We start from the raw sequence: 27,810 nt of genomic DNA on the forward strand, positions 1-27,810 counted from the left end.
CCACCAAGTCACCAAGAACATAAATACTGCCTTAAATCCCACAGCCTATAAAAGACAGAGCGAAGATTTGAACCCAGGCTGGCTGAGCCCAGAAGCTGCTGATTCTCGAGGTTATGGATAAAGTTGGGGTGGACAGCAAACATGGCAGGTGAGAGAATTTCTCCGAAGATCCCAAAGAATCTCCAAAGCCCAGTGTGAAGAGCATCCTCCAAGCGGATGAAGTTTTTGTATGGGGTCCCATGTGAGGTCCCGGGGAGGCAGGACTAGGGGACCAAGCAGCAGGGAAGAAATGGGGCCATAAATATGGCATTAGTCTCACTTAGTGAGAACAAGTTTGAGTTCTGTTCCAGCAACGGGAGCTGGCCACTTCCCTGCCATTCATAGGTATGATCTCACACCTGGCCACATTCCACAGGAGCTGCAGGGCACTGCATCAGAGGTAGCTTGAGGGATCTTTTCTTACCAAGGGGCCCAGAGGCCACTAGCAGCGGAAATGGTTAGCCAAGTCAAGCTGGAGGCCAGCAGAGGTAGGGGTTCCTGCCCTGGTCTGGCTGATGGTCAGAGTTCAAGGCCAGGCACAGCTCCTCGTGGGACCCATGGGTCCAAAGTTCCCCAGGATCACCAAAGAACTCCCATTCAGAAAGGCTATGCTCAGCCGTGACCATGGTGATGCCAGCCAGGAGACCACCTTCTAGCCAAAGCCCCTGATTCATTAGATGACCCCCAGCATTTTGTGAGGAGCCCGGCCAACTCAAGACAACACTCACTCCTGCAAGTTGCTGTGATGCAGGGATGCGAGCCAGCTCCGCCGCAGGGCCTGTGGGCCTCTTCCTCTCTGGCCTGTTGATTCATGTCGATACACGGATGTTTTTTCAGACAGAAGCAGGTTGGAAGCCAAGAGTTGTATCAACAGGCTCCGAGAAGAGGCATCCTGATGCCAGGGAGCACGGCATGTGTAAGAAAGAGCTTTTTCTTCAAAGAAAAGCATCCTACCATTTGCTGCCACCAGCCCTTTAATTGTGCAAGAGGTTATGAAAATATAATCCTAAGTAAATCAGCTCTCAATCTTCAATTTATCAAAATTCCCCATAAAAGATGCTGTTTCCTTAGATGACACTGATTTTTTTTTCTCCTGCCATGAAAAATGTGTTCTATCTCCAGAACTAAAATGGCAAACCAGACTTTGATTTGACCAGGCCAGGGCCCGCCTAGGAGAACCTCCGAGGGCCCGGGGACATTTCTATCTACTTGTATAGCCATCCCTGGTTCCACGCCCGCCCCTTCAAGGGTTGAGTGGAGCATGTCATGATTACACGTGGCAATGCTGCAAGGGAAGTGGAATTAATGACTAAGAAACTAAGGGCAGATTTACATTCCCTATATGGCACTGAGGTTTGTAAACAGGAGACAGTGGCCAGGGCTGACCAGGTAGAAACCAAAAGAGCCACCGATGGAAAGTTAGCACCAGCAGCAATGCCAAAGTGAGCCACGAGCCTGCCCCCAGTGCACAGTTAGATTCCAGGGGACTGCACTTTGCCAAAGGTTGGTCGGCATACCACCTGCATCAGATCCCCTGGTGGGGAGGAAGGGGGACACTGATTGTTCAAATGCGAACTCCAGGGCCCGCACCAGACCTACTGAATTCGAGCGTGAGGGCAAGTTGTAGGCACCCAGGTGATCCTACAACAGTGATGTCTGAGACCCACCACCTTAAACCGCAACCAATGTGGCTAGAAGGGCACTCATTCCGTAATTTAAACCATGCAGGGGACTTCTCTGGTAGTCCAGTGGTTAAGACTTCACCCTCCCAAAGCAGGGAGCATGGGTTTGATCCCTGGTCAGGGAACTATAGGGCTTCCCAGGTGGCACAGTGGTAAAGAATCTAGCTGCAATCAGGAGATAGAAGAGACATAGGTTTAATCCCTGGGTCAGGAAGATCCCCTGGAATAGGAAATGGCAACCCGCTCCAGTATTCTTGCCTGGATAATCCCATGGACAGAGGAGCCTGGCGGGCTATGGTCTACAGGGTCACAAAGAGTTGGACACAACCAACCACATACACACAGAGAACTAAAATAAAAACAGTACACCGAAAAATAAAAAATAAGTACATAAAAATGAATTAGATAGAGCTTGAGTCAAAACAAAAGAAAAAAGAAAATACCTTGCAGCCAAAAAACTAGATAATTTTAAAAAGCTAGATAATTCAGGGAAATTCATGAACTGCCTATCTATAAAGAAAGGAATTTAAAGCAAGTTACTTCCTTGAGGAGACTCAGTGACCTGAATGAATTTGCCCCTGGGAAAAGGAAGGTTTGTTCCCAGAGGACATCTGGGTCATCTGGACATCTGGGGCCTGTCCTAACCCAAGGCAGGCCTGGGGATGCCCGGAGACCACAGACGCTGGCTGCTCATGGGTTACTTACGGCTTTGCAGGCCACCTGGAGCTCCTGCACCGGGTCAAAGTAAATGTGTCCGGAGGAAGAAAGAGCAAATGAGCTCTGGAGTCCCGCCCCCAGTCCTGCCTGCTCTGTGAGAGAGGGTCTGGCTGGGGCTGTGAGGAACCCCCTCTTACTGGGATCTGCTGGAAATCTCTAAAAAACAACCCCAGGGCTCCTTGCAGGAAAGGGCTTCTGGTAGCAGAAGAGATGCCACAAAGGCAACACCAGAGTCGCAAAAAGACTGAAAATGTGAGGCTGGGACCACAGGGTTTATCTGGGGACTCACACTGAAAGTGAGATGCCACAGCAACTCAGAAATAAAATACAACAGCAACTTGGAAATCTAAAGGGCAGCAGCTCTTGCTCCAGGTTTCAATCGTTCTGGGGAAAGGACAGACCAGACCAGAGGGCTGAGGTTACTTCTAAGTAGGACAGCCTCAAGCAGTAGCATCTGATCACTCTGACACTGTTTACACCACAGCTTGAATAAGCTTAGGGTTGTGCAACTCTGATTCATCCAGCTCCAAGCCCAGCGTAGCCCCAGCCAGCAGCCCTGCTAAGAAAGCGAGCCTCAGCCCCTCAGCACTGTCATCAGTCACAGGAACATGGCCCAGGAGCACCCCCTTCACAGGGAGGTCCTCGGGCCACCATGTCACAGCCTCAGTTACCCCGTCTGTAAGGGATGTGACAGAGCACCAACCCCACAAGGTGGCTGTAGGGATCAGATCAGATCACATCTTGCAAATACTGGCACAGCCAGTATCATTACTGCCAGCAGATGTCTGAGCTGCAAGGACCCCAGAATGTTCTATGCCAACCCTCTTGTTTTACAGCTGAGGAAACTGAGTCCCAGGGAGGTTAGAGTACAGACCCAAGTTCACGAAGTTAACAGCAGCTGGAACGGCAACAAGGGTCCTCAGTTCCTCTCTAGTCTGGGATATAACACACCTAGGGTGAGGATTCCTAACAAATTCCAAACCACAGCTAGCTTCAGAAATGAAACTGCCACCCCCAAAATACCATATATTAATGCACATACATGGCATCTAGAAAAAAATATACTGATGAACCCATTTGCAGGGCAGGAATACAGACGCATAGAGAACAGACTTGTGGGCACAGCAGGGAAACGAGAGTGTGGGACTAATTGAGAGAGTAGCATTGAAACATATGTATTACCATATGTAAGACAGATAGCTAGTGGGAAGTTGCTGGATAACCTAGGGAGCTCAATACAGTGCTCTGAGACAACCTACAGGGGCAGGGTGGGGTGGGATGGGAAGGAGGTGTAAGAAGGAGGGGACCTATGTATAAATATGGCTGATTCATGTTGTATGGCAGAAACCAACACAACGTTGTAAATCAATTATCCTCCAATTAAAAATAAAAAAATTTTAAGGGGTTTAAATTAACATTTACATGTAAAGCAGGCCCCAGCACAACGAAGTTCCTTTTATTAATAAATTGAGATGCGGGGGGCAGCGACAGCCACTCGTAAGTGTGCTGGCAAATTAGGACCCGTTTCACAGCACGACACATGATTTCATTCCATTTGATGCCAGGGAGCTGTCCTCACACAGACATGCTAAGGACGCTGTTTGCAATCCAACCCAGTCCAAACCTTGCTCCAATTCCTGAAGCCTGATTTGATATCACACAGGAGTAGACATATCTGGGAGGTTCTTATCCCATTTTTTCTTAATTCACTGAAAACACTTCTTTTAAATATTAACTTCAGACTCCCACTGGATCACTGACCTCGGGAACCAATGAAAAAGGGACACAAAAGACCTAAAAAACAACATTAGTTTTCCAAAGGGAGAGGAAATTAGCTAAGTGAGTTTGGCTGATCCAGGTGAACAGAAGAAAGAAAAGAAATTCTTAATGTCTTAAGATGGTAGGGTACACATAACACACACATACACAAATGAAAGGGCAAGGCTTTAAGTTCTACATTTTTTCCATGGGTGATTTCACAGACAAGTGGAAGAAGGGAGTCTTCAGAAGTTATTTTTATCCTGACTCAATCCCCCTTGTCTGAAAAGGGATGTATAGCAATTAGGGTGCACAGACAGAGCAGATAGGAAGGAACAAGAGGATGAGCTGCTGTCGGTCCCCCCAGAGGCCTCACTCATCATCTCCTCAGAAGCAGCGGCTTCTTTTTGAGGAAGCTCTCAGCGGCTCTCAGTGTCCATTTGCCAGAGAGTTCACAGGCTGGTCCCTGCTCCACAGTCCCCCACAAACACCCCCACAGTCCATCTGGATGCTGTCAGCTCCCTAATTACCGCCCTACCATCCTTCCAGGGATGCTGTCACAGCGGGACCTCCAGCTACAAACACACAGACCCCACCCAGCACTGACAGCCCGACTGAAGGAGCAAGCTCAGTCCCCTTGTGTCTGCCACCACATCAGGCTGGTTGCCTCCGTGACCCTCACCCAACAGCCATCACTCAGCTCCCACCCGTGGGGACACTGGGGCAGGGTCTGTTGGTCTCCACAAGGACTCAGGGAGCAGCCTGTGTGTCCACGGCCCTGGACATTTGTGCTTGTCATTTCCTCTGCCCAGATCCCTCCAGGCCCTACTGTCTGCAACTAACTTCTCCAGCTGACCACCTCCTCCACATCCAGGGGCCTCATCACAGGGATGCGCCCCCACGACACTCGCACAGGCCCCCTTTCATAACCTGAGTCACCATTACTTGTAGCTTTCACTCACACACAGACCGTTTCTCTTTTATTCACTGCAAAGTCTCCAGTGCCTAGAAGGTGGCTGGTGTTTTGTATATGCCAAAAAGCTGTGTCTGAAATGACCCCCCGCATATCAGAAAGACCTTTATAAAACCCTAAAACAATAACAGGGCATCTTATTCCACCCAACCTAGCCCCCAGCTTCCTGTCACTGACTCTTCTCTGAACTTGCTGAACTCTCAAGTGTTAAATCCCTACTTATCCCCAAATTATTGAGCCTGAAATTCCTCATCTTTAAAATGGAGTGGTAATAGTGCCCACTCCAGAAGGGCTGGAAGAGAATTCACAACAACAGCTAATGGTAATCACAATAATCACCAGTTATCAAGCCCTTACTGTGTGCCAGGCACTGGGCACCACTCTGTTAAACCTCTCCACCGCTCGCTCACTCATTAAAGTCTTGCTAAAACATTATTTCTGCTTGCTTGATGAATTTAAACTGAGTCTGAGGGAGGTGAATAACTTGCCCTAGGGCACACGACTAATGAATAGGAGAGCTGGGTCTCACCAAACCCAAAGACCACATTCCGAAATTCGGTACCAGCACTGACAAAGCAAGGAGCACAGGGCCTGGCATTCAGTGCATGTTTAGAGAAAAAAAAGAAAGAGCTGAATCAGAGTCTCTAGAGATACAGGTCCCACCAAAGCCACACTGCACTGCTTTGTTCCCACCCTAAGTCTTTTTTTTTTTTTTCATTTAAATCATTTCATCTTCAAAAACACAACCACTGCTGTTCCTTACTGCTCTCTGTGGAATCAGTCAACACAGCTGAACAAAGGGCAGAATCAGACAGGAAGGTCTGGGAAGTGCATCCCTAAAATGATGCAACAACGAGTCAATTCTCCAGCAAGCAATTCTGGGAAATCTGCTCTGGATAAGGCACTGATCAAGGTCTAGCAGACCACGGACCTACCCTTCTGGTTGCTTGTAATTCCCTGGGGAGGGCAAAGAACAGGGGGGCTCCGTCCTGCCCTGCACCTGTTCATCCTTCCACCAGTAGGAGCACCCTGACTTTGCACTGGGGATCACCCCTACCCCACTGGATACAGTTTTATAGAGACTACCAGACGAGATGCTTCCCATTCCCTGTGCCAATGAGTAGACACATGACCCAGGGTTTGACCAAGGACATGCTCTTTCTAGGACTCTGAGTCCCTGCCAAAGGGTTCTTCTGTGAGATAACAGGCAGCAACTGATGTCTGTGTGCAGAGGCAGGGCCTCGTGAGAAGTCCTTCCCTGCCTCACTCCCCATCTCCACCCCTGAGTCTCACTCTTGCTCCTAAACACAGAAATGAGTCCCACTATGCTCAGAGTATGAATTTTCCCATCCCCAGCAAAGAGACCCTCCCCTGTCCCCTTACACACACTCTTGTCGTGAGCCTTACTCTTCATCACCTCCAGTATAAGACGGACCTCTGACTACTCCACTTGACTGGTACTAGTCAAAATACCATCATGAGGACCCAGGAAGGTTAATTTTTACAACAATTTCCTCTCACACCCCAATAAAGCCAGAGTAAATTATTACGGAGTTCTGCCCTTTTTTTTCTGGCTGACAGGGGGGTCCAGTCAGGTCATTTTATCTATCTTGCAAAAGAGGTACAGGAAATCCAACTATATTCTCTGCCAAATCATGTTCACCCCTATAAAATATGTGTGTGTATGTGCTCAGTCGTGTCCAACTCTTTGCCACCCCATGGACTGTAGCCCACCAGGCTCCTCTGTCCATGGAATTTTCCAAGCAAGAATACTGGAGCGGGTTGCCATTTCCTACTCTAGGGGATCTTCCCAATCTAGGGATCAAACCCAAGTCTCCTGCAATGGCAGGGGATTCCTTACCACTGCGCCACCTGGGAAGCCCCTATAAAATATTTACCAGTTGTTATAAACTGAATTGTGCTCCCTTCCCCCCAGCATTCTTGCCAGGATAACCCAATGGATGGAGGAGGCTGGCAGGCTACACAATCCATGGGGTCACAAAAAGTCGGACGTGACTTAGCGACTAAACGACAACTGCCATGTATACAATGTCATCCACTTCATTTTGCACTCTCTACAACCCGTAAGGCAGGCTACTTATTTTGCAGAAGAAGGAAACTAAGAAATACTGGGGAAAGGAGTGCCCCGAGTCCCTGCAGGTCATCAATGCAACATCCCAAGTTCAACCGAGGTACCTGAATTGTGCATCCAATACTACTTGGGACATACCTGTTTCCAAGTGTCACCAAATGGAACCACAGGGAAAAGAAGAAACACCCCCAAGTCCTGGCACTGCGATGCTTCCTTTTTCTGTCATTTAAACTTTGGGGGAAAACTAGCTCAGGACTATTCCCCATGGGCGATCTGGCGGGAGAGCTAATCAGAGCAATTTGAGTGCACGGCTAAACGAGGACACCCCTTCCTGGACCAAGCCTTGCCTTTATGGCAACACTTCATAAGAACCATTCCCTTACAACAAAACTGTCAAATCCAGCAACCACAGGCCAGAAACATCCCAGCTGAAGCCCGCCAAGCTGCTTTCTGATGTACTGTACACACAAATACCAATATTCCCCAGATGTTCTCCATGTAAAACATTTGGTTTGAGACACAGCCCTCCCTGCCCCAAACTCTTACATTTGTTTAATGGACTCATACAGTTCAGCTAAAATATCCTGGAGCCGACATCTGAGGCCAGCCGGGCTCTGATGCAAACACCCCATCTGCAGAAAACACGAACAAGTAAATAAGACCGTCCTCCCCGAGATTTATGCGCCCTGCATCTCTAAGCAGGTCATAAAATGTAAGCTATGTACGGAGACTGGTGCAAGTTGCTTTCAAGTGTGTTTCTGCGTCCATCTCGGTATTAATCTAAGACTGATGTTCAAAAAGACAGTAGGTCTGGCATGCTGAAGAGGAGGCTGCATCCTGCTTCTCTTTTTTTAACTGATTTTATTTATTTATTTATGTATTTATTTTTGGCTGTGCTGGGTCTTCGTGGCTGTGCAGGCTTTCGTTGCAGCAAGCCCAGGCTACTCTCTAGTTGCAGTATGCGGATTTCTCTTGCAGTGGCTTCCCTTTTGCCAGAGCACGGGTTCTAGGGCATGCAAGCTTCAGCATGCATTTGTGGTTCCCTGGCTCTACAGCACAGGCTCAATAGCTGTGGCATGCGTGCTTAGTTGCTCCACAGCATGTGGGATCCTCCCAGGCCAGGAATCGAATCTGTCTCCTGCATTGGCAAGCGGATTATTTATCACTGAGCCACCAGGAAAGCCCTGCATCCTGCTTCCTACTCCTTCAGAAGTTAAAAAAATCTGTCACTTGAGCAACCTAGGTGAATGCGGTGAAGGTAGGTTTTCTCCTGGTTTTAGTTTTCCAGATATTCCAAAGTCATTTATCCCTTAACCCACAATCTGGAACACAGGCAAACTGTGAACAAAATGGAAAATGCAGTGGACCCTGAATCAAGAGAACCAGCTTACCCACATACTAAACTGAGTGAGTCTGGCTGGCCCAACTCCCCGCAAAATGGCTCATTCCATTACATGAGAAAACAGTACTTTTCTAGATTCACTGTCATGATTCTAGACTCTAGATTCATTTCTAGATTCATTTCCAGATTCGTGGCCCATTCATCTCTGAAGATTGTATGAGGAAGGGAAATAAACTCTTAGAAAAGCCACCCCAAGAAATGGCCTAGAATCTATCCACTGAGCCCCTGAATATGGTCGCCCATTGTCTTCCTGCTAACACAGTTTTAACAAGCTTGTCATGGCAAATCTGTAGGGAAGTGGGAACATGAAACTAGGAAGCCACTACAGACAGCCTCACTGATGGATCAAGGCAGGACAACTAGCTTTACCTTTCGTCTTTAACTTTTCTGTGCCTTGTGAGTTTTCAGTTACCGAGCATGCATTATGTTTGCTAGAGGTGAAAGAAAGACGTTATCATGTAAAAGGGTCACAAAAAGTCATGGAAGCTGATGAAGGAGCAGATTGAGAAACTATGAATAGCAGGCATGGGAAGGCCAAAATACGGCACTGGAAACAGTCTAGAAGTTCCCCCAAAGACATCAAGAAAATGTTTAACTACCTTCGAGGTACTTTGTTTTAAGAAGGAAGGAAGTGCACATCTTGAGAAAGATTTCCTTAAGAAATGGCTACAATTTTTTTTTTTTGAAAGACTGGCTTGTACACGGAGAGTTTCAATTACCCGAAAAAATATATTTGGAGCCCTCTATTGCAACTTTTTAGTATTTCCACTTGACCAATGTATCAGACTAATGAGAATTCTCCACTTTCTTGATTGGGACTCATGGCAGGTTGAATCCTAGGGACTGCTGGGCTGCTTTCTGCTTTTCCTGCTCTCCTCCGTTCAATCAGCCAATGACCGACAACCATCCCAGCCAAGCCAACTGCCCCAATATGGCAGCTTCTATAGTCCATGGGACACCTCATCCTCCCAGTGTGTGCAAGTGAAGAATAAAAGTCACTCAGTCATGTCCAACTCTTTGTGACCCCGTGGACTGCAGCCTGCCAGGCTTCTCTGTCCATGGGATTCTCCAGGCAAAAATACTGGAGCGGGTAGCCATTCCCTTCTCCAGGGGGTCTTCCCAACTTAGGGACTGAACCCAGGCCTGCCCTGCAGGCGGATTCTTTACCATCTGAAGCACCAGGGATGCCCAAGAATACTGGAGTGGGAAGCCTAACCCTTCTCTAGCGGATCTTCCCAACCTAGGAATCGAACTGGGGTCTCCTACATTGCAGGCTGATTCTTTACCAACTGAGCTACCAGGGAAGCCCCCTCTCCTCATCCTCCAAAAAACACCAGCAAGCCAGGCTACAACTGTAACTTCCTCCACTCAAGGATAAAGATCCCCAGATTTCAGAAGTGTTTACACTCATTATTGCCAAGAAAAGGCAAAATGCAATGAGACAATGTATAAAAAATGCCCAATACTGTCCAACATACACTACATGCTATGAAACTGCTTTTTAAATTATTATTATTAACAAATAGGCCATATGCAGAAATGTGTGTAAGTAAAAATCTTGCAGCAAAACCTTCCAAATATGAGGTTAAGAGGACGGTGTCAGAGGGCAAAGGGAGATGGGGGTTGGGAGACGAGGAACAGCTGTAGCCTCTTTTGAAAGGGGACAATTCGGGTCACCCCAGTAAAAGAAGTCCCTCCAAATGTACTTCTGTAGCACTCAGGGAATCGATTTTGCAGGATGGAATTATTTCCCTGAAATAAACAGACGCACAAAGGTCGCTACAATTGAAGCCTAAAAAGAAAACAAGCCAGCTGCCGATTTACGGGCAGCCTCTGATGCAACAGAGCAAAAGGTCCCCGGCTCAGGTCCAGTGGGATGGCTTAGGCCAAGCCAGCCCTCCCTGGAGGAAGGGGGCCACACAGGGGAGGGGCCTTGCCTTGCTGCGGGCAAGGTCCTAGTGAGACCAGGCACGGAGGGGACACCTTCAGGAGTGCAGACCCTAAGGCCCCTGTCGTCAACAGGCTCCACCATGGACTCAGCTATGCACTGAGGCATCTGTTCAAAAATGGTGCTGCCTGGGCCCCATCCTCAAGGGCTTCTAAAAGGGCCCTAGGCTATTCTAATGCTCAGCGGGATGGAGAACCCACAGTGTAGGGGGAAGAGCCCACAGTGGGGTCAGATGTGCCTGAGTCTTTAACTCAGGTGCTACCCTGCTTCCTTGAGCAGATGAGTTACCCTTTCTGAGGATCAACTTCTCTAAGCGCAAAGTAAGGAAAATGGTCACTTCACGACAGAGTCGCTGTGAAATGGAATGATGGAGGGTGATTATCCTACCAAGCTCACTTTATTCTCCTTCTTTCAAGGTTCTCCCAAGAAGGTCAGGAGTTCTGGCATCTCTCAACTCTAAGGGGTTGCCTGCCTTGCTAGGTGGAGGGAAAGGGCACATCGTTCCTTATGTTGAATCCCCCCTCCCCATCACACACACAAAATACTCACACTCAGAACCCCTACTGGGTGATATAGGCTTGTGTGCTAAGTCACTCCAGTCATGTCTGACTCTTTTCGACCCTATGAACTATAGCCTGCTAGGCTCCTCTGTCCAAGGGATTCTCCAGGCAAAAAATACTAGAGTGGGTTGCCATGTCCTCCTCTAGGGAATCTTCCCCACCCAGGGATCAAACTCACGTCTCCTGTGGGCTCCTGCATTGCAGGCAAATTCTTCACTGCTGAGCCACTGGGGAAGCCCCAAAATAGGCATATTCTACAGCAAAACTATGTAAAGAATGGAGTCACAAGCAGCAAAATGAGGGAACACCTAGTTGTTAAGATTTGCTTTGCTCTTCCTGTCCAGAGGACAACCTAACCTGGGGGCAAAACTTTCTTGGGAGGTCCCTGCCCCTGCCTCTGTCTCCTCTATGAGCTGCGAGCCTCTTTCACCTTCCAGCACCACACAGGGCAGGGTCATCTTAAGCCCAAGGGAATGTCTGAACGAATTATGCTCCTTGAAGCCAGGGATGGCACTTGTAGACCCACAGAGCTCCTAAGGCCCACATGTGTTAAGTCCCTAGACAGGCATTTCATAGATATGCCTGAGCTTTGATTCTGAGTAACTGGCAGAAGAGGATGCAGAGGCACATTTGACTTTCGGGGAGCAGCAGCTCAAGGCCCAGTGACTGACAGCAGAAGCTTCGCAGCACTTCAGGGTTGGAATTCCACCTACAAGTAGTGTAAACATGGGCCAGTGACTTAATTTTCTGTGCCTCAGTTTATCCACTGTAAAATGGGGATGATAATGCTGGGCATCTCCTAGGGGGGACCATGAATTAAGTCAGTGATTCAACAAGCTTAGACTACTGCCTGACCCAATTCCTGCTATGTAATTGTTTGCTATTATTATTATTCCTCCATGGGATAATAACAGACAAAGAGATCTCAAACTATGGCTCCAATATAAAGGTCTGGGGTTTTAGGGGGGCTCCAGCTATCACAAAAGGTGTGGAGTGAAGAAAGTGGGGTGATATATCCTCAGATGAATGCAGAGAGCTTCCCACTGCTGTGTTTCCCAAGGCCACACCATGGACCAACCCCATCACGCCTCCTTGTGGTATTTGGTTAAACTGCCGAAGACTCCCAGGTCTCCATAAGTTCCCCCTACCCCGCTGGACCAAGCTCTCTGGGGTGGGTGTGAAGGATGGTGCATTTTAACAGGCACACCCAGAGACTCCCATGTCCCTGCAAATCTAAGAGCCCTTAGACTGGCTAAGTTCCTTAACTAGAGAGTCCTGTCCATTTGCTCACCATCACAGCCTTTGAGCCTTGCACATAGTATGCTTGACATACAGTACCTGCTGGACAGGTATCAGGTGAATCCACTCAAGGGTTACAACTCTGTAAGTATTCAGTCAGTTGTTTTGAAGGTCTGCTATATGGCAGCTACATGCAAAGTGATGCTAAATTAGACAACTTCATTCATTTACTCAAAATCTTCACCATGCTTACTATATACTAGATAACTGTGCTAGACCCTGGAAATGCAGAAAAGATAATGAATCAGGTTGCTTAGAGGTAATTACAGAGGGTGACAAGAGCTATGAATGGAGCTAATAAACGAGGTAGCTGATGGAGCATGCTGTCACTAAACTCAGCCTCTAGAGCAACACCATCCTTTAGAACTTTCTGTGATGATGGAAATTATCTTCCCCACACTGTCCAATGGTTGCCACTAGCCCCATAGGGTTATCCAGCACTTACCATGTGGCTTGAGGAACTTAAGGTTTTAATTTTATTTCATTGTAATGAATGTTAATTTTAATAGGCACATGTGTCCACAAGAGACAGTGCAGGTCTGGAGGAGGAAAGAGATTAGTAAATGGGAAATTATAACACAAGGCACTCAGTGCTATGGGGTCGGCGGGGGGAGGTCAAGCACCATGTGTTATCAAATGCCTCTCACCCAATTACCAGATGCTCTAACATTCTCTGGCTCTGGGAATAGAAAGAACAAGGTCAGGTACAAGGCATTGTACTTGGGCTGGAATTTTTATAGGCCATGATCAGTTGGAAGTGGTATGCAGCCCGGCCAAGCCTCAGAGACCGTGGTTCAAGATCATACCATCACCCACCAAAGCCTGCCCACAGCTGCCAAAGAGATCTCTCTCATTCCGTCATTCCGCTGACGGTCATTTTGTCCTTGGCTACAACGTCCCACTGGGCCTTGCATGGATTTTATGAGATTTCTCTGCTTCAAGCATAAGTACGAATACAAGCCTCCTAAATTCCACCGGAAAATTGGTGGCTAATCCAAACATTTCATAAAATTAGAACTCATTGTAGGACTGAAAGGAATTCAGACTGTGTCGCCACCAGAGAAATGCAAAATATTTGTTATAATTTCTTCCTTCATGAGCTGTTTCAAGCAGCAAGGGCTCTTTTCGGCTTGAAGTTAAAGGAGGCAGTGGGGTGGGGAGGGGAGGGGTGAGAGAGTTTTTGTTTTTGTTTTGTTTTCTTTGTGGTTTGCAAAAAGCATCACCAGATGATGAAAAATCAAGGAATCCTGCCTGCCTCCCTAATCCCTTGGCTAGCAGGGATAATAAACTGTCCCCATCTCGGCTGTATCTTGGCTTTATAAAGAGGGTGTTTTTCCTGGAAAACGGTACTTTTGCTCCGTAATTTTCTTCTTGGGCTTTAGTGACAGAATTTTTGATATCCTGAGATTTCATCAGCAAGAGAGATACCTGCAATCATTCATTCAGGCGTGCACGCAGGCAGGTCAACAATACTGATTTGCCAGGCACTGTGTGAGGCACTTGGGCTATACCAGGAAACAAAGTTGGTGAAAATCCAAGCCCTGGGAGAGCCCGCCTTCCAGGGAAGGAGGACCAACAACGGAGGATTCAGTGACTCCCACTTTGAAGCAATTTGGAGACCAGACCTGAAGACTCACCAACTGCAGAATCTGGAAAGGGCTGGAGTGGAAGTCCAAATCAATCCTAGAACTCTCATCTCACTGAGAAAGTAGCTGAAGAAGTACAGAAAAAGGGACATAACTCTCCCGTGGTCAAGAGGCTCACGTGGTGGCAATGGAGGAATCAGCCCCCAAGCTTCCTGACCACATCCCCAGACTCCTAACACTCCACAGCCATTCAACAGACATGGACCGCCTTCTTCTTGTGCACCAGACATGGAACCAGGCACCAGGAGTAAGACATGGAACAACTGGCTTCACAGAAACAAGTTCCTCCAGTTGCTATGTTCACAAGCCTGGAGACAACAGTGAGTCTGGCTGGGTTCAGTGGGACTCTACCCCCGGCCCCCAAGTGTGTGTGAAGAACCAAAGCAGGAAGCTGCAGAAGATTCCAAGGATCCACACCCGTGAGAGGCCATGGAGCCCAGCGATTACCACCTTGAGCCTGAAGGCAGACAGCCCAGCCCTAGAGCCCAGCTCCATGACCCTGCGAAAGTCATGTGACTTCTCTAAGACTTTCCTTCCCGGTATGCAAAACGAATGTACTAATAATGCAGGTTCAAAGGAGAGAAGGCCCCTAAAGTGGTTAGAACAGTGCCTGGCACACATGCACCATTCAATGCGTGTTTCCTGCTATTATAATCATTAGGGGAAGCATCGTCCTTCCACTCAGGACCTTCCTACACATTCAATAAGGTAGCTACGAATCAGTGGAGATTTCCACTTCATCCCTCCCGTCTCCAGGATTGATACTACCGGCTGCCAGCATGCCCACCACACACTGGTTCCCTCCCAGAGCATTCCATTTGATTCTCCCTGGGAAACAGAGATCAACTAACTGTGAGGAAGACACAAAGTAAGGTTCTCCTGAGCGGGTGCATCACGGTCCTGCCTTTCCATTCAAACACATCCACGTGCTGGGCTCTGAGCTCACCAGGTCAACCCAAGGCTCAGTCTCTTCCCTCCCACAGCTTCTGCTAGTTGCAGAAAGATTCACTTTCTAATCTACCCAGAGCTAGACAAGCTGGAATGTTACATCAAGGACCACTGAGAGCTTCTCAAAGTTTGCTGGCATCTCTTCTAATTGATAACAAGAAAGTCAAGGCTGTATAATGGAAGTATCTGATACAAAGAGATGAAATTCTAAAAGAGGAGAGAAAGGGGAAAAAAACACACACAACAGGCAACGGGTCTCCTTCAATACATGGGCAGGAGGGCTAAGTGTACACCACAAAGGCTGGGAGGCTGGAGATGTAGAAATGACAAGGGTAGCTGTATGTTCTAGAACCCAGAGCTGGTTGAGTTCCTCTGGGGCAGAGGCTGTACTCTGTCCCCTTGTCCCAGCCTCCCCAGTGCCTACACAGTGCCTGGAACAGAACAAGAGCTCAGCCAAAACGTGCACAAATATGTTTAAACGTGCGACCTGGGAGAGGCAGAAGGAAAACTGACAACTGTTTCTACTTCTTGGAAGCCATCTAGAGTCATAGCCGAGAGCTCAGACAGACGTGAGTTTCATTCCAGCCATCATCCCCAGGTCGTTATAGACGGCGCATCCCTGGGGGCTTCAGTTCCCTCTGCAGTAAAACGGGGGCTGTGATAGCATCTTTCTTGTGGGAGGAGGGAGGGTCTAAGAATGACCAGGAATTCAGTGAGACGATGCAGGCAACACACTTACCCCAAGGCCTGGCGGATATAAAGTGCTCCACAGAGGTGAGTCTGATGGCATGATTTCATCTTTAAGGATGAGAGAGTAGTAACCATGAGCGTCTATTCTGCCTTTTAAGTGAGGCTGCCAAAAACATGCCTTTCCGTGGGGAGAGGGCCTCCTCCTTGAAGTCTTGCCTCCACCCACCTGTCCCCCGGATGAAGGAGTTCCCTGGATGCCGAATGCCCGCATCACTGCTAAAAGCACGGGCACACCAAATGCACAACAGAGAGCAGAGGTAGCCACAGGCCTGCAGCCTCCAAGGCAAAGTCCCCTAAACTCAAAGTACCCAAGGAATGAGTGAAGATCCCGTCAAGCAACCCAGCAGACCATGAGACTGCCTTCCTCTGAATCCCGAATAATAACAGCCTATAATTATTGACAACCAGCTACATGTCAGGTAATGTTCTTGGCACAGTCCCTGACAATCTGGGAAGCAGGTTTTACTATCATGCCATTTTATAGATGAGAAAACTGATAGCTTCTTTGAAAGTATTTTCTAACTCACATGGGTTGTGCAGTACCCACTTCATAAACAAGCTTAAAAAGCAATGCCTGCCTCGAGCTGAAAGGAAATGCAGGCTCTCCCTACACTTGACAAAGCCTGCACCAAACAATCTTAAAAGGGTTTGGAGAGCCGAAGATACTTCCCTTTCCCGCAACAAAGAGACCTCCTGCCAAAAACCAGGCAAGAGGAAATGAAGTCTGTTTCATCAGTTCCATTCAGCAAATCCCAGGATTCTCTTCCTATGAGCTGGCAGGGACCTTGCTGAGCATTTTGTCTTGGTCTCTCGATTTATAGGTAAAGAAAAGGGACTCAGCACTGTGTGCTGTCCCATGCCCAGGCTGCTGGAGGTACAAAGACGGCTGAGCCCCTGTCCTGCCTTTCCCAAGAAGAGGGCTCCTTCAAGGATAACATTTCTCTATGGGCCAAACACTTTTCTAAGAACTCGACAGACAGTTCATTGATCCTCACAATCACTCCCCATTTCACAGATGAAGAAACTGAGTCTCAGATTTACACAGGAGGTTAGAGCAGGGTCTCAAACCCCAGTGCCTGGCTCCAGAGGCAGACTCAGAACCACTCCTTTTGTACACTTTCCTTCCACCTTCCTGTAGGATTTTGGGCGTATGAGTGTCCTTGGCAGCTGGGGTGAATCATGCATGAACTGACCCCAATCACAATGAAATGGCAACAGCCAGCAAGGATTCCCTCCAACCTGCACCCATCAGTTGCCTTTGTGGCTTTAGAGTCAGAAGAACTAGCGATACAGGAAGCGTGACACCAGCAGGAGAGGATGGGGCTGTAAGGAAACACTGACAAAGCAGCAGCTCCCTTTTCTTACAGTGGGGAATTGCCCCTTTGGCCACAGAGATGCAAGCTGCACTCTGAGCCGTCTGGACACCGCCCTTCCCCTCCCTTCCAGGGAAAGAGGGAACCAACCATGGCGGCCTCTTAGCACCCTCCCACTAAACACCTCGGGCTGCCTCTCAATACCGCTAATGAAAGTAAACCAAGTGGAATTCTTTTCTTGAGTTTTAAAGGCAAATCATGATGGTGTTTTTTTTCCAGACATACATTAACTCTGCACTCCAGCTGGTTTACAATTCTTTAAGTACTTGATTTACAACCCAGGGAGAAAATGTTTTGAAAATCTTGCAAATGCATTTTGCATCTCAAGCTTGCCTACTTGCAGAGCTGATCACCGGGGATTCTCAGACAGGGTGGGGGATGCAGTGAGGGGGCGGCGGTTGCTGGTGGCTCCCGGAAGTGTGGGAGTGACCAGGGAGGCCTGAGAGTAGCAAAGAACTGCGGGAAGCAGCCGCCAAGGGTGGGAATCAGCTCCCTTCCTCCTCCGTGCAGCCTCAGCGCAGAGCTACGCAGAGCTACGATGGAGAGGCACCTGGCCATGCTGGGCCGACACCCTCCACAGCTGTCCAAAGGGTGGTAAGGAGAGGGGTGACCCGGAAAAGGGGGAGGATGGGGGCCCAAGGGGTCTTCCCTGCTGCCTCTCACCTCCACAGACCCCTCCCCGCTCAGGACTGCTGGTGCACTCTTCATGCAGCTGTTTCTTCATTCATTCATTCATTCATTCACACTGAGCATCTACTATACCGCCTGGCTACAGGCCAGGCTGCAGTGGTAAGACAGTGACCCTGCCTCCCTCCTAATGGGGGAGGAAGGGAAGAGTGTGGACAAATCATCAAAGCCACAAGCTCTGGAGGAAACCGATACAGGCCCAAGACAAGAGGATATGGAAGCAAGAGCTGGACAGCCAGGCAGGACTTGAAGGATGTGGCAAATTCAGTTTAAGTCCTCAGCCACCCATGCAAGAGTTTAAAGCAGGGACAGCCACAACCAGGAAGAAGAAGGCCACCAAGGTGCTCGTTGCTTGCACTTCTCACTAGCTCTGGTTTCCAAGAGCCTCGTATGCACAAGCTCTGCATCGGAAGGCTCCCAGTCCTACTTCTCATGGCAATCCCACTTGGTTGGATGTTGGCAGCCGCATTTTCTAGAAGAGAAAACAGCTCAGAGGATATGTGACTTTGCCCAGGATCATCTAGGTGCTGAGCTACAGGGGAGACTAGGAACCCAAGTCTGTCTGATTCTACAGCCATTTCTTCCTCCTCATTCATACCCTTGTGCTGTGCTCAGTTATTCCAGATGTGTTCGTGACACGCCCCAACTAAGTCCCCAGTACCTCCATGGCAAGAAAGACTTGTCATATTCTATTCTGAAACTTCCCACCATCCTGGGCACTTTAGGAAGCCCTCGGGAAATATACCTTGCCAGAAGGAAAGGGAAAGATGGGCCGACCCTAGTGGAGGCTGTGTCTTCATGACAGGGAATCTTTAGCCCAGCCCCGGGTTGAACATGCAGTTAAAAGTTTACAGAAGAGCCTCACTGTGAAGTCAACATCTGGCTGCCTCTGGACTATTTCCAGAGAATTTTATCAATACAGCCAGACTCTACTCACGGGTGGGTCATCTGGCCCGGCCCCTCCTGGGCCCTGGGCCTGGGATCTTCTCATTCCTGCACTGCACAGTGTCGTCTGGGCCGGCGGGATGATAAATGCATTCTGCTTTAAAGCAGATACTTCGCAAATCATAACTTACAGATGCTCCAGGACTTTCATGTGGGAAAGACAAATGAGACTTAGGCTGTCTGACTCCGGAGCCACTGAGGACGGGAAGCCACAGCCAGGACGGCTCTCTCCTCTCCACGAGCACAAGACCGAATGGGAATTCGAGCAGGGAAGGATTTGCCTGACTTTGCAGACACTGCTATGTTACCCGCCATTCATTTCCAGCCATTGTGTTTTGAAGCCCACAAATCAGAAAGCTCTTTGAGGTCAGGGGTGATGACCTACAGCTCCCATACCTCCTGAAATAGTTATTCGCTATTGTAATCCCTTTTGTGCCATCCCACAAGCCTTTTGCCTGGGACCTCCTATGTGCCCGGCACTCTGCTAGAAATGGACAGCAGGTCCAAGATGGCTGGATGGGGCTTGTCAGCAGACGAGACACCTTGACTCAATCCTTATCTCCTGCAGCTTCCTGGGAGGAAGTGAGATCAGACATCCCAGAGTGGTGAGGGAGCACTTCTGTCGCTGGAAAGTGAACCAGCTGATCTCCAGAGGGCCCCAAGGGATTCCAGAACCTGAGGCTGCTGAAGGCACAAAGAACTCCTGGGCACAAAGAAGCGCTCCTGGACCTGCTTCATTAAAACAGACTCGTGGCCCAACAAGCAGACCTCTCTCCCCCCTCACCCCTGACACCATTCCGATCTTTATCTTCTCATAGCTCAGCTCTTGCGAAAACCTCCAGGTTGGCTCCCTGCTCCAAGCCAGCACTGCAGACCCCTGGGCTGGGAGCCCCACTGTGATCAGAGCCCAGCTCAGCCCACTTAGGGGAAGGGAGCTGGCCACGGTCTTCACATTCACGCTGCCTGAGTCCAGACCCCGGCTCTGGTGCAGCGTGTGACCTCAGCAGGCTAGCAAACCTCTCTGTGACTCAGCCTCTTCATCTGGAAGATGAGACGATTACAGGATTGTTATGAGAATTAAATTAGTTCAATGGACCTGGCACGTTATAATCACTCAAGAAGAATTAGCTGCTATTATTTATTGTTATTAAATGTTATTATTATCCTCCCTATTCCTATCTTACCTGCCTTGCCTCCTACTGCGTCCTAGCATAAAGCCCACATTCCAAGAGATCTGGCCTGCTCACCCCGGAATCTGCCCTCTGCCTGAAAGCTTCCATATTTTGGTCTTTGGAAATACAAATCAAGGGTCATCTTCAACAGCCCTTGCCCTCCCTAATCCTACCGTATTCCCTGGCCCTCTCCCAATCCCCTTCCTGAACAATGAGAAACCTCTCAGGAGAAGCATCTCCCCACGGCTAGTTCTCTGGAACGTGAGCAAAACACCACATCCAAGTCCGGCGGTCACCCACCGTGCAACAAAGATAAAAGGTTCTCCATGTCTCCAGCAGCAGTGGGTCTCAAAATAGACTTGTTTGATGCTTCCTTGCTACTTAACCCTGGGCAAGTTACTTAAACTCCCCAAGTATTGTTTTCCCCATCTGTTAAATGGGTCTAAGGTGAGTGCGTGCCTCTTAGGGTCATGGTGACAATCAGACATGAGAAAATATCTGTAAAGCACTTAGCACAGCCTGACATACCCCAAACTCTCAAAAATATCGGCTGGTAGTAATAAGAGCAGTTGTGGCATTTGAGGGAATGGGTGCATGGCACTCAAGTTAATTAAGTGATCTTCAATGAGCTATGTTTCAACTTGAAAATCTCCAGAAGTAATCAATTCCTGTACAGAAGAGGTACCCATAGCCTAGCAACTGCTCACTCTTGTCTCGTCCACCAGACCATATGTTCCTTAGGTCTTACCCATGTGTATGCCCCAGAATTTAACATGGTAAGAAGCATATGGCAGACGGTAAGAAATCTTTGTTGAACTGAACAGAATTAGTTCAATACTTGTAAGTACATTTCATCATTGCTACTAGATTATAAACTCTTTAAGGATCATGTCTTGTTCTAGTAAAGATGTATTAAATGAGTTATGGAGAAAAACCAAGCAAAGAATCGGGTTTTTTAAACTCAGCCTACTCAGTTACTAGCTCTGCAACCTCAGAGAAGTCACTTGACAATTCTGTGCCTTATTTTTCTCACCTCAAGGATGGATGAAAAGTTTGGACTACACATCTGTCGAGGTCCCTTATACCTTAAAACTGGGTTTGGGCCTTAGCTGCAATATGGTGCCCCAGCCACCCTGCATGTGACAGTCATACACCCTTGGTTCAGCAGGCCAGCTTACTAATTTGCACCCCTGAGCTGCAGTTTTCCAGCATCAAGTTATGAATAACTTTGGGCCAGTGCTTAAAACACCCACTTTTAGTCAAATCAGCTCCTTTGCTGGGTGAGGATGCTCCATCACCCATCCCAGGGCATCATAGCTATCTGGGGGCACAACTGACTCACCAGCCCTGCCATTCCCATGTCAGACCCTCCCAGAGACCTCCTTCCTGCTCACACCACACCTCATACCACTCACAAGAGATAACCTGGAGCAGAGAGAGACTAACACATCTCCCCAAAACATTGTTTATTTTTGCTCTTGGATTTTTTGGCAATTCTCGGTGCAGCCTGAGGGTCCAGGGAGCTTGGCTCAAAGAAAATGCCATGTTATAACACAGGGGGTTGCTCTGCAGCCCTGCCCGAAACTGTATCAAAATGAAAGTTGTGCAATAAACAAAGCCCAAATTCAAGGCCTTAGAAATGTGTTCAGATCCTTTCAGAATCTGGCTGACAGTCTTGGCTTCCTATGGGTGCACTTCCCTAATTAACCTGAAAAGTTGATTATTTCTCCTACCTCTCTCTGAGTGAGTTAATTGTCCAATGCATCATGCCTCTCTGATGGTCTTAAAACCTAAATGAAAGTCCAAGTGAAATGAAGGGGGAAAAAAATCTGCTAAAAAAAGAAACTGAATTTGCTAATTTCCCCTTTTGAGGCTTTCTAAGGGCTTCCCTGGTGGCTCAGCTGGTAAAGAATCCACCTGCAATGCGGGAGACCTGGGTTCGATCTCTGGGATGGGAAGATCCCCTGGAGAAGGGAACAGCTACCCACTCCAGTATTCTGGCCTGGAGAATATCATGGACTGTATAGTCCATGGGGTCGCAAAGAGTCAGACACGACTGAGCAACTTTCACTTTGACATAGGTTATTTTATTCAATTCTCACAACTAGTTCATGAAGCAGTACTATATTAGCCCATTTTACAGATGAGGAAATGGAGGCTTCTGAAAGTTACATAGCTTCCCCAAAGTCACAAAGCTAGTCAGGAATCAGTCAGGATTGGAATATAAGCCAGAGCTCTTAGTCCTTCTGCCAGAGTGCCTCAGCTTATGAACTCTGGAAGAAGCCACTTTGAGTCCTTTCTCATAGACATGCTCAGACAGTAGCAGCAAGACTACATTTGGGATGACAAGGATGCCTGGAGAATGCCTGGACCACTTAGAGGGCTGGACCAGCTGACTCCAAGTTCCTAATTCTGCAACCTCTCTCTTCCGAACTGCCTTTCACAGAATGTTGATGCTCCATGGTGTGCTGTTTGACTCAGAAGGCCCTTCCAGACGTGCAATTAAAAGCCACAAGATTCTTAAACAATTCTCTGTCTCAAGGGTGCTGATTTCATAGCATCTCAGGCAGCCTAACACCCAGCACTCTACTTGGGCCACTTGCGTTGGCAAAGCAGCTGAAAGGCACGGCGCCTCTTGGAAAGTGCTCGGAAAGGCTTGGGTACAAATGAAAATAAAGCATCACTTCGCAATTCTACCCAAAGACCTAAAGGGCAGAATTGAGACGACATGCTCTGAATTTGGAATTGCACCTCAAAAGCAAGTAGATATTCAGTGTATCCTTGGAACCACAAGAAAACTCCAAAGTCACACTTCAGATGAAAATTTCTTGCTGCTCTTGACAGATTCTGAGTCACCAAGCACTGTACAGGCAAGAACAACTTGCTGACCAATTTTTTTTTTATGTATGTTTTATTTTTTGTCCAGTCAGGCATAGGGAATTTTCCACCTGACAATTTCTGTTTCTCACTTAAGTTCTGACACCATCTGTGAGCAGTGTGCTCCGCGAGGTGGGCGACGGGGGACGGACTTGAAGTCAAGGAAGCCTCCCCTTCACCCAATCTCAATTTTCTCATCTGCTTACTGTCTCTACCTAGATGATTTTGCTAACATCCTCAGCTTATCTATCAGGTAGAAAGCAGTCTGGGGATTGCCAGTTTCTGGATGTGGATGTGCTACCTGACTGAGAATCTTTACATAATCTTTGAGTAAAACGAGATTGAGCTGTAATGAGTAGCACAATGGGAAACTGAACGGAGGAGGACTGGACGACAGAGCAGGACTCAACAGCTTGCCGCTGTGAAATGAGCCTCTTCCGTTCTCAGGGCGCCCCCTAGTGGCCATTCGATTAAATTCCGAAGGAATGTTCAGAGTTTCTGCAAATAAAGGGAGAAAGACACCCACCACAAGAGAAAGGCAGGCTCGCGCCTACTGATGCAATCAATCCCTTTCGCTCTATCCTAGTCCGTGGATCAGACAGCTATCAGAGGGAATACCTGAGGCCCCAGTGAAGCTCAGAAAGATGTCTGCCATAAGACAAGTTTTCACTCTTGCAGTTGGCGGCAAGCTACTCAGCCTTCCGGAGTCTGTGCCCCTCACAGATCCCAGACACACCCTTACCACTCAACCCCTCACAAGCTCACATCCTCAACCTGCAGCTCCAACCGCGTCTGGTTTTCATTACTCCGCTTTCGAACTTCCCAGCGTGATTCTTCAACAGCTATTAAGACAACATGAGCAAGGAGCTAGGCTTAGGTTTTGCTTATTCAACATCCAGCCTGGGGAATATCACCTCAGACAAAAAGCATGAATGAAGCGCACGTTTCTCAGCCTCCTCCTCAAAGGACATTTTTGCATCTCCTCTCGAAAATTTTCAGTCTACAAAAATGGCACCGGCCCTCTCGACTACTTGCTATAGATTTTGTTGATAGGAGACAGCTTTAAAATACTATGTACATTCTCTCAAATTTCCAGTTAATCGATAATGGACTTTAATTTTTAGGATTTGGGATAAAGCTGTATCAACCCAAAGAGTGAAGCCTAGAATGAAGGAATCATCCAGATAAACCAATATTTGAGAACTGAGCTGGCTGAACTTTCTGATTGGTGCCAGGTTTTGTCCACAGAACTGTCACTGCACAGGTGCAAAAGAAAAACACTGACATCAACCCACCACTTACTTATTCAGCAGCCCATTTTGCTTTTCCCCTGTGATCATTTGTTAAGTTTATAAGCAACCCTGGGCCCCCAAACACCCCTCAAAAGTGTCCACAAGGAGTTCCATAATTACTTCCTGACTGGCCCTCAATCGATTAAAATCCATCTGATATGCTGAAAATCAAAGAACCATGTTAATTTTCTGCCACACACCACACAAAATCTTTCTGCAATAGTCAGTCACTTTGAACCCAACCCTCTAGCCACAAGCAGCATGGATTGCAAGGGCCTGTTCTGCAGAAAGGAAAATGACAACAAGCCAAGGTCGGGACAATGCAAAGACTCCAAAGCACTCAAGATGTTACTTGGGGCTGAATAAATGGCCTTAGGACCCTGGCAGGGTTACAGCTGTCACAGAGTGGGGCGGCTAGGTCAGACCCCTTACACAATACAGCAGTCTTGCAGCCAGGGCCTGAAAAGCAATTGAATCTGCAACTCAGGGTGGCTAATCATGCCCTAGGCATTTCAGTCCTCCCAGAAACCAGCAGCAAACTGTCACAACCCTCAGGCATGAGGGTTGAACCTTCACTTCTATTCCCTAACCTTCTCTCTTCAAAACAGGCAGGAGTCCGTCCTCCCTTGCAGCGACCTCAGCACCGCGGCGACGGGGACTGGAAGGATGCGGGGGGGGGGGGGGGGGGGTGGTCTCATTCATCTATAGGATACGGGACGAGGCGAACCAGCTCCGAACTGCGGATGTGGCTCTGTGTGGAGTTACAGCAATAAGGCATTCCAGGGCATGAATGCGTGCCCGAGAGGGAGACCCCAACGGTCCCGATGGTGCAAAGTGTTTGCAAATCATAAACACTACTTTGCTGCTGGGATCAAAACCCCCAAAATATGCGCAGACAGGATGTAACAAGTGTTTCGGGAGAAAGACACGCCTGAGCCACGGGGGGCTGGAGCCGGGGGTGGGGAGCGGTGGTGAGAGTGAGGAATCTGTCTAGGGGTTCCGGAGAAGCCCCCTCTCGGACCAGAGACTCCCCGCTGCGCCCCAAACCCCGTGGCGTGAGCGCTGCGTCCCCAGCCGCGTCTAGACCGAGCCCGCCGGGATTCCCCCCAACTTACCACTCGGCCCGAAAACCTCTCGGTGGCCCGCTTGACTTTGCCGTAGGTGCCTTTGCCCAGGGTCTCCTGCAGCTCGTAGCGGTGCTTCAAGTTGTGTTTGTGGTGATGCCGCTTCACACCGTGCGGCTTCCTGGGTTCCGGGCCCGCCGCCGAGGGGGCTGCGATCGCACCCGCCTCCGGCGGAGAGCCCGGCGCCCCCGGCCCCAAGTCCGGGCCGGCCGCGGGCGCAGCGGCCCCCTCCATGTCCGAATGCGGGGCGAGCAGGGCCGGAGAGGGCAGGACCGAGCACGGCGCTCGCGGTGTCGGGGTCCCAGCCGAGAGAAAGCTGGGCGCGCTCAAGGTCGCCCCCGCAGCATCGGGAAGGCGGCCGGCTCCCGCCGGGGCTGCGGCTGGGTCACTGGCGGCGGCGGGGACTGCACATCTGGCGCCCCGGGCGCGCACGATCCGCGCACCGCCCACCGGCCGCGGCGAGCTGCGGCGCGTCGGGCGAGGTGGCGGCGGTGGCAGGGGAGGCGGTGGTGTTCGCAGGAGGGAGGGGAGAGGGGTGGCCCCGAGCGCAGGAGGGGGAGTGTTTTGTGGGGCGCCGCGCCCCCAGACCCCTCCCCGGGAGGACGCGCAGACTGGGCGGGCGCGGGGGCGGGGGCGGCGCGCGGGCCGGCCCCCGGGGAGGGGGGCGAGGGGCGGCGCGGCCGGGGCTCCCCCCCAACTCCCGCCCGCCTCCCGGGCCTGGGGCCACCCCGAACTGGGAGGGGGATGGAAGCGTGTCGCGACTCGCCCTTTGTGCAGCGCCGGCTAGGCCGCGCCGGCGGCCAGGGGGCTTTGTCCTCGCTCGGCTGGGAAAGAGACGGGGGGGTTCCCAGCCCGGGCGCCCCCTCCCCCGGCTCGCCCGCCGCCGCCGCTACCGCGGGCTCTCCGCCGCCGCCGCCTCCTCGGACTTCGGCTCCGGCCGCTCGGCCTCCCTTCCTGCGTGAGCCCTGGCTGCGGCGACGGCGGCGGCTCGCCGAGCCCCGGCGCCGGGTAGACGAGAGCGCTCGGAGCCGGGGGCCCCCGGGGCCCGCTGGCGATCCGGCCGGGGGCGCTGCGGGCTCGGGCGCCCCTTCATTTTCTTTTAGGTGTCGCCGCGGCCGCCAGGCCGGAGACGGGGAGAGGCTGGGGGAGGGGAGGCGCGCGGGTGTTGGGTTACAGGCGGTGAGTCACGGCTCGCCCTCCCCCGCCGCGGTGCGCACCCCCTCGCGCTCAGCCCAGGCTGCCACCCCCGCCTCGCAGACCCCCATCCCGGCTGGCGAAGGGCTGCTCTCCCGGGCCGGGGTCGGGGCAGCTGCGCGCCCCTGAAAACCCCAAGAGAGGCGCGATGACCTCGGCCCCGCGCCCTCGCCGGAGAAAGGCGAAGGCGGGGAGGAAGGGAGGCTCCGAGGCTGAATCTGCGGCCGGTCGCCGCACTGCCGCCCTCCGACACTATCCAGGACTCCCGCCTGGGAGAGGAGGAGAGTTGGGTCGCTAGAGGTGCCTGATGCAGCTGGGCGCCTACCCTGCCCGCCAAGGCTGTGTTTGCAGATGGGCAAACCAGGGACCTCGGATGGAGCAGGGCCTGAGACTGGCTAAGCCAGGGGCGACAGGCAGGCCTCTTGGCCCCTTGGGCGTTTGCATTTCTCCTTTAACTGAGATGGCCAGATCCTGGAGATGGTACCCAGTACCCCACCCCCACAAGCGAGGGTCAGGCAGGAAGGCCTACGACGGTGGCAAGGCTGCCACCTTCTAAGCAGCAGCAAGGGAAAATAAGGAAGAGCACAAGAGAAAAAGGAGGCTTCGGGAGTTTTTTCAATAGTGTGGTATACCAGACTGGGATGGGAAGAGTGAGGGGTGAGGAATGTCTGGTGCGTTCTGCAGATGGCCTGGTGGTTCATTTTTTCACCAGTGAGCCGGACTTGCCCTTACTCCGCAGCTCTCAGGTTCAGCCCTCTGCATTCCTGCTGTCTTCAGGCCTGTCTATGCCTTATCACCTTACCCTGGATCCCGCAACAGCACGTCCTCCCTGCAAGTCCCCTCCGCAGTGCCAGAATAATAGCCTGTAACACTAGTCACCATACGTGTCCTCCACCCTTGCAGGGTCTCCCTGCCTGCCTCTTGCAACTATTCTGCTTTTATACAAAATCTGTAGACTTTGCATATGTAGATTAGAGAGTCAGTATAAATAACAGGCAGGTTGAGCCTGGCTTCCCAGTGGCTAGGCTGTGTGACATTTGTCAAATGACTTAACCTCTCAGAGCTTCAGTTTTTTCTTGAAGTGTAGATTACTGGATCTGTTTTACAGGTAAACGGATCATGTCTACAGTGGTAATTAAAACTGTTAACCCTGGGTCTTTCCCTTCCCAGGGATGTGGTGTGCTGTGCTTAGTCACTCAGTCATATCCAGCTTTTTGTGACCCTCTGGGCATGGGATTCTCCAGGCAAGAATACTACAGTGGGTTGCCATGCCCTCCTCCAGGGGATCTTCCCAACCCAGGGATAGAACTGAGGTCTCCAGCATTGCAGGCA

The 27,810-nt window shown here is 50.0% G+C and overlaps 1 protein-coding gene across 1 annotated transcript in view; it reads right to left on the reverse strand.

The window, feature by feature from the left end:
- The window catches only part of NUAK1 (NUAK family kinase 1), a 68,856-nt gene extending 43,338 nt beyond the window's left edge, over positions 1 to 25,518 (reverse strand). The window contains exon 1 of the mRNA XM_052640724.1: positions 25,276 to 25,518. Coding sequence (XP_052496684.1) covers positions 25,276 to 25,518 — 243 coding nt within the window. The remainder of the gene's footprint in view (positions 1 to 25,275) is intronic.
- Positions 25,519 to 27,810: the final 2,292 nt, after the last annotated feature.

The sequence above is a fragment of the Budorcas taxicolor genome, chromosome 5 (assembly GCF_023091745.1).
Source record: "Budorcas taxicolor isolate Tak-1 chromosome 5, Takin1.1, whole genome shotgun sequence".
Taxonomy (NCBI): domain Eukaryota; kingdom Metazoa; phylum Chordata; class Mammalia; order Artiodactyla; family Bovidae; genus Budorcas; species Budorcas taxicolor.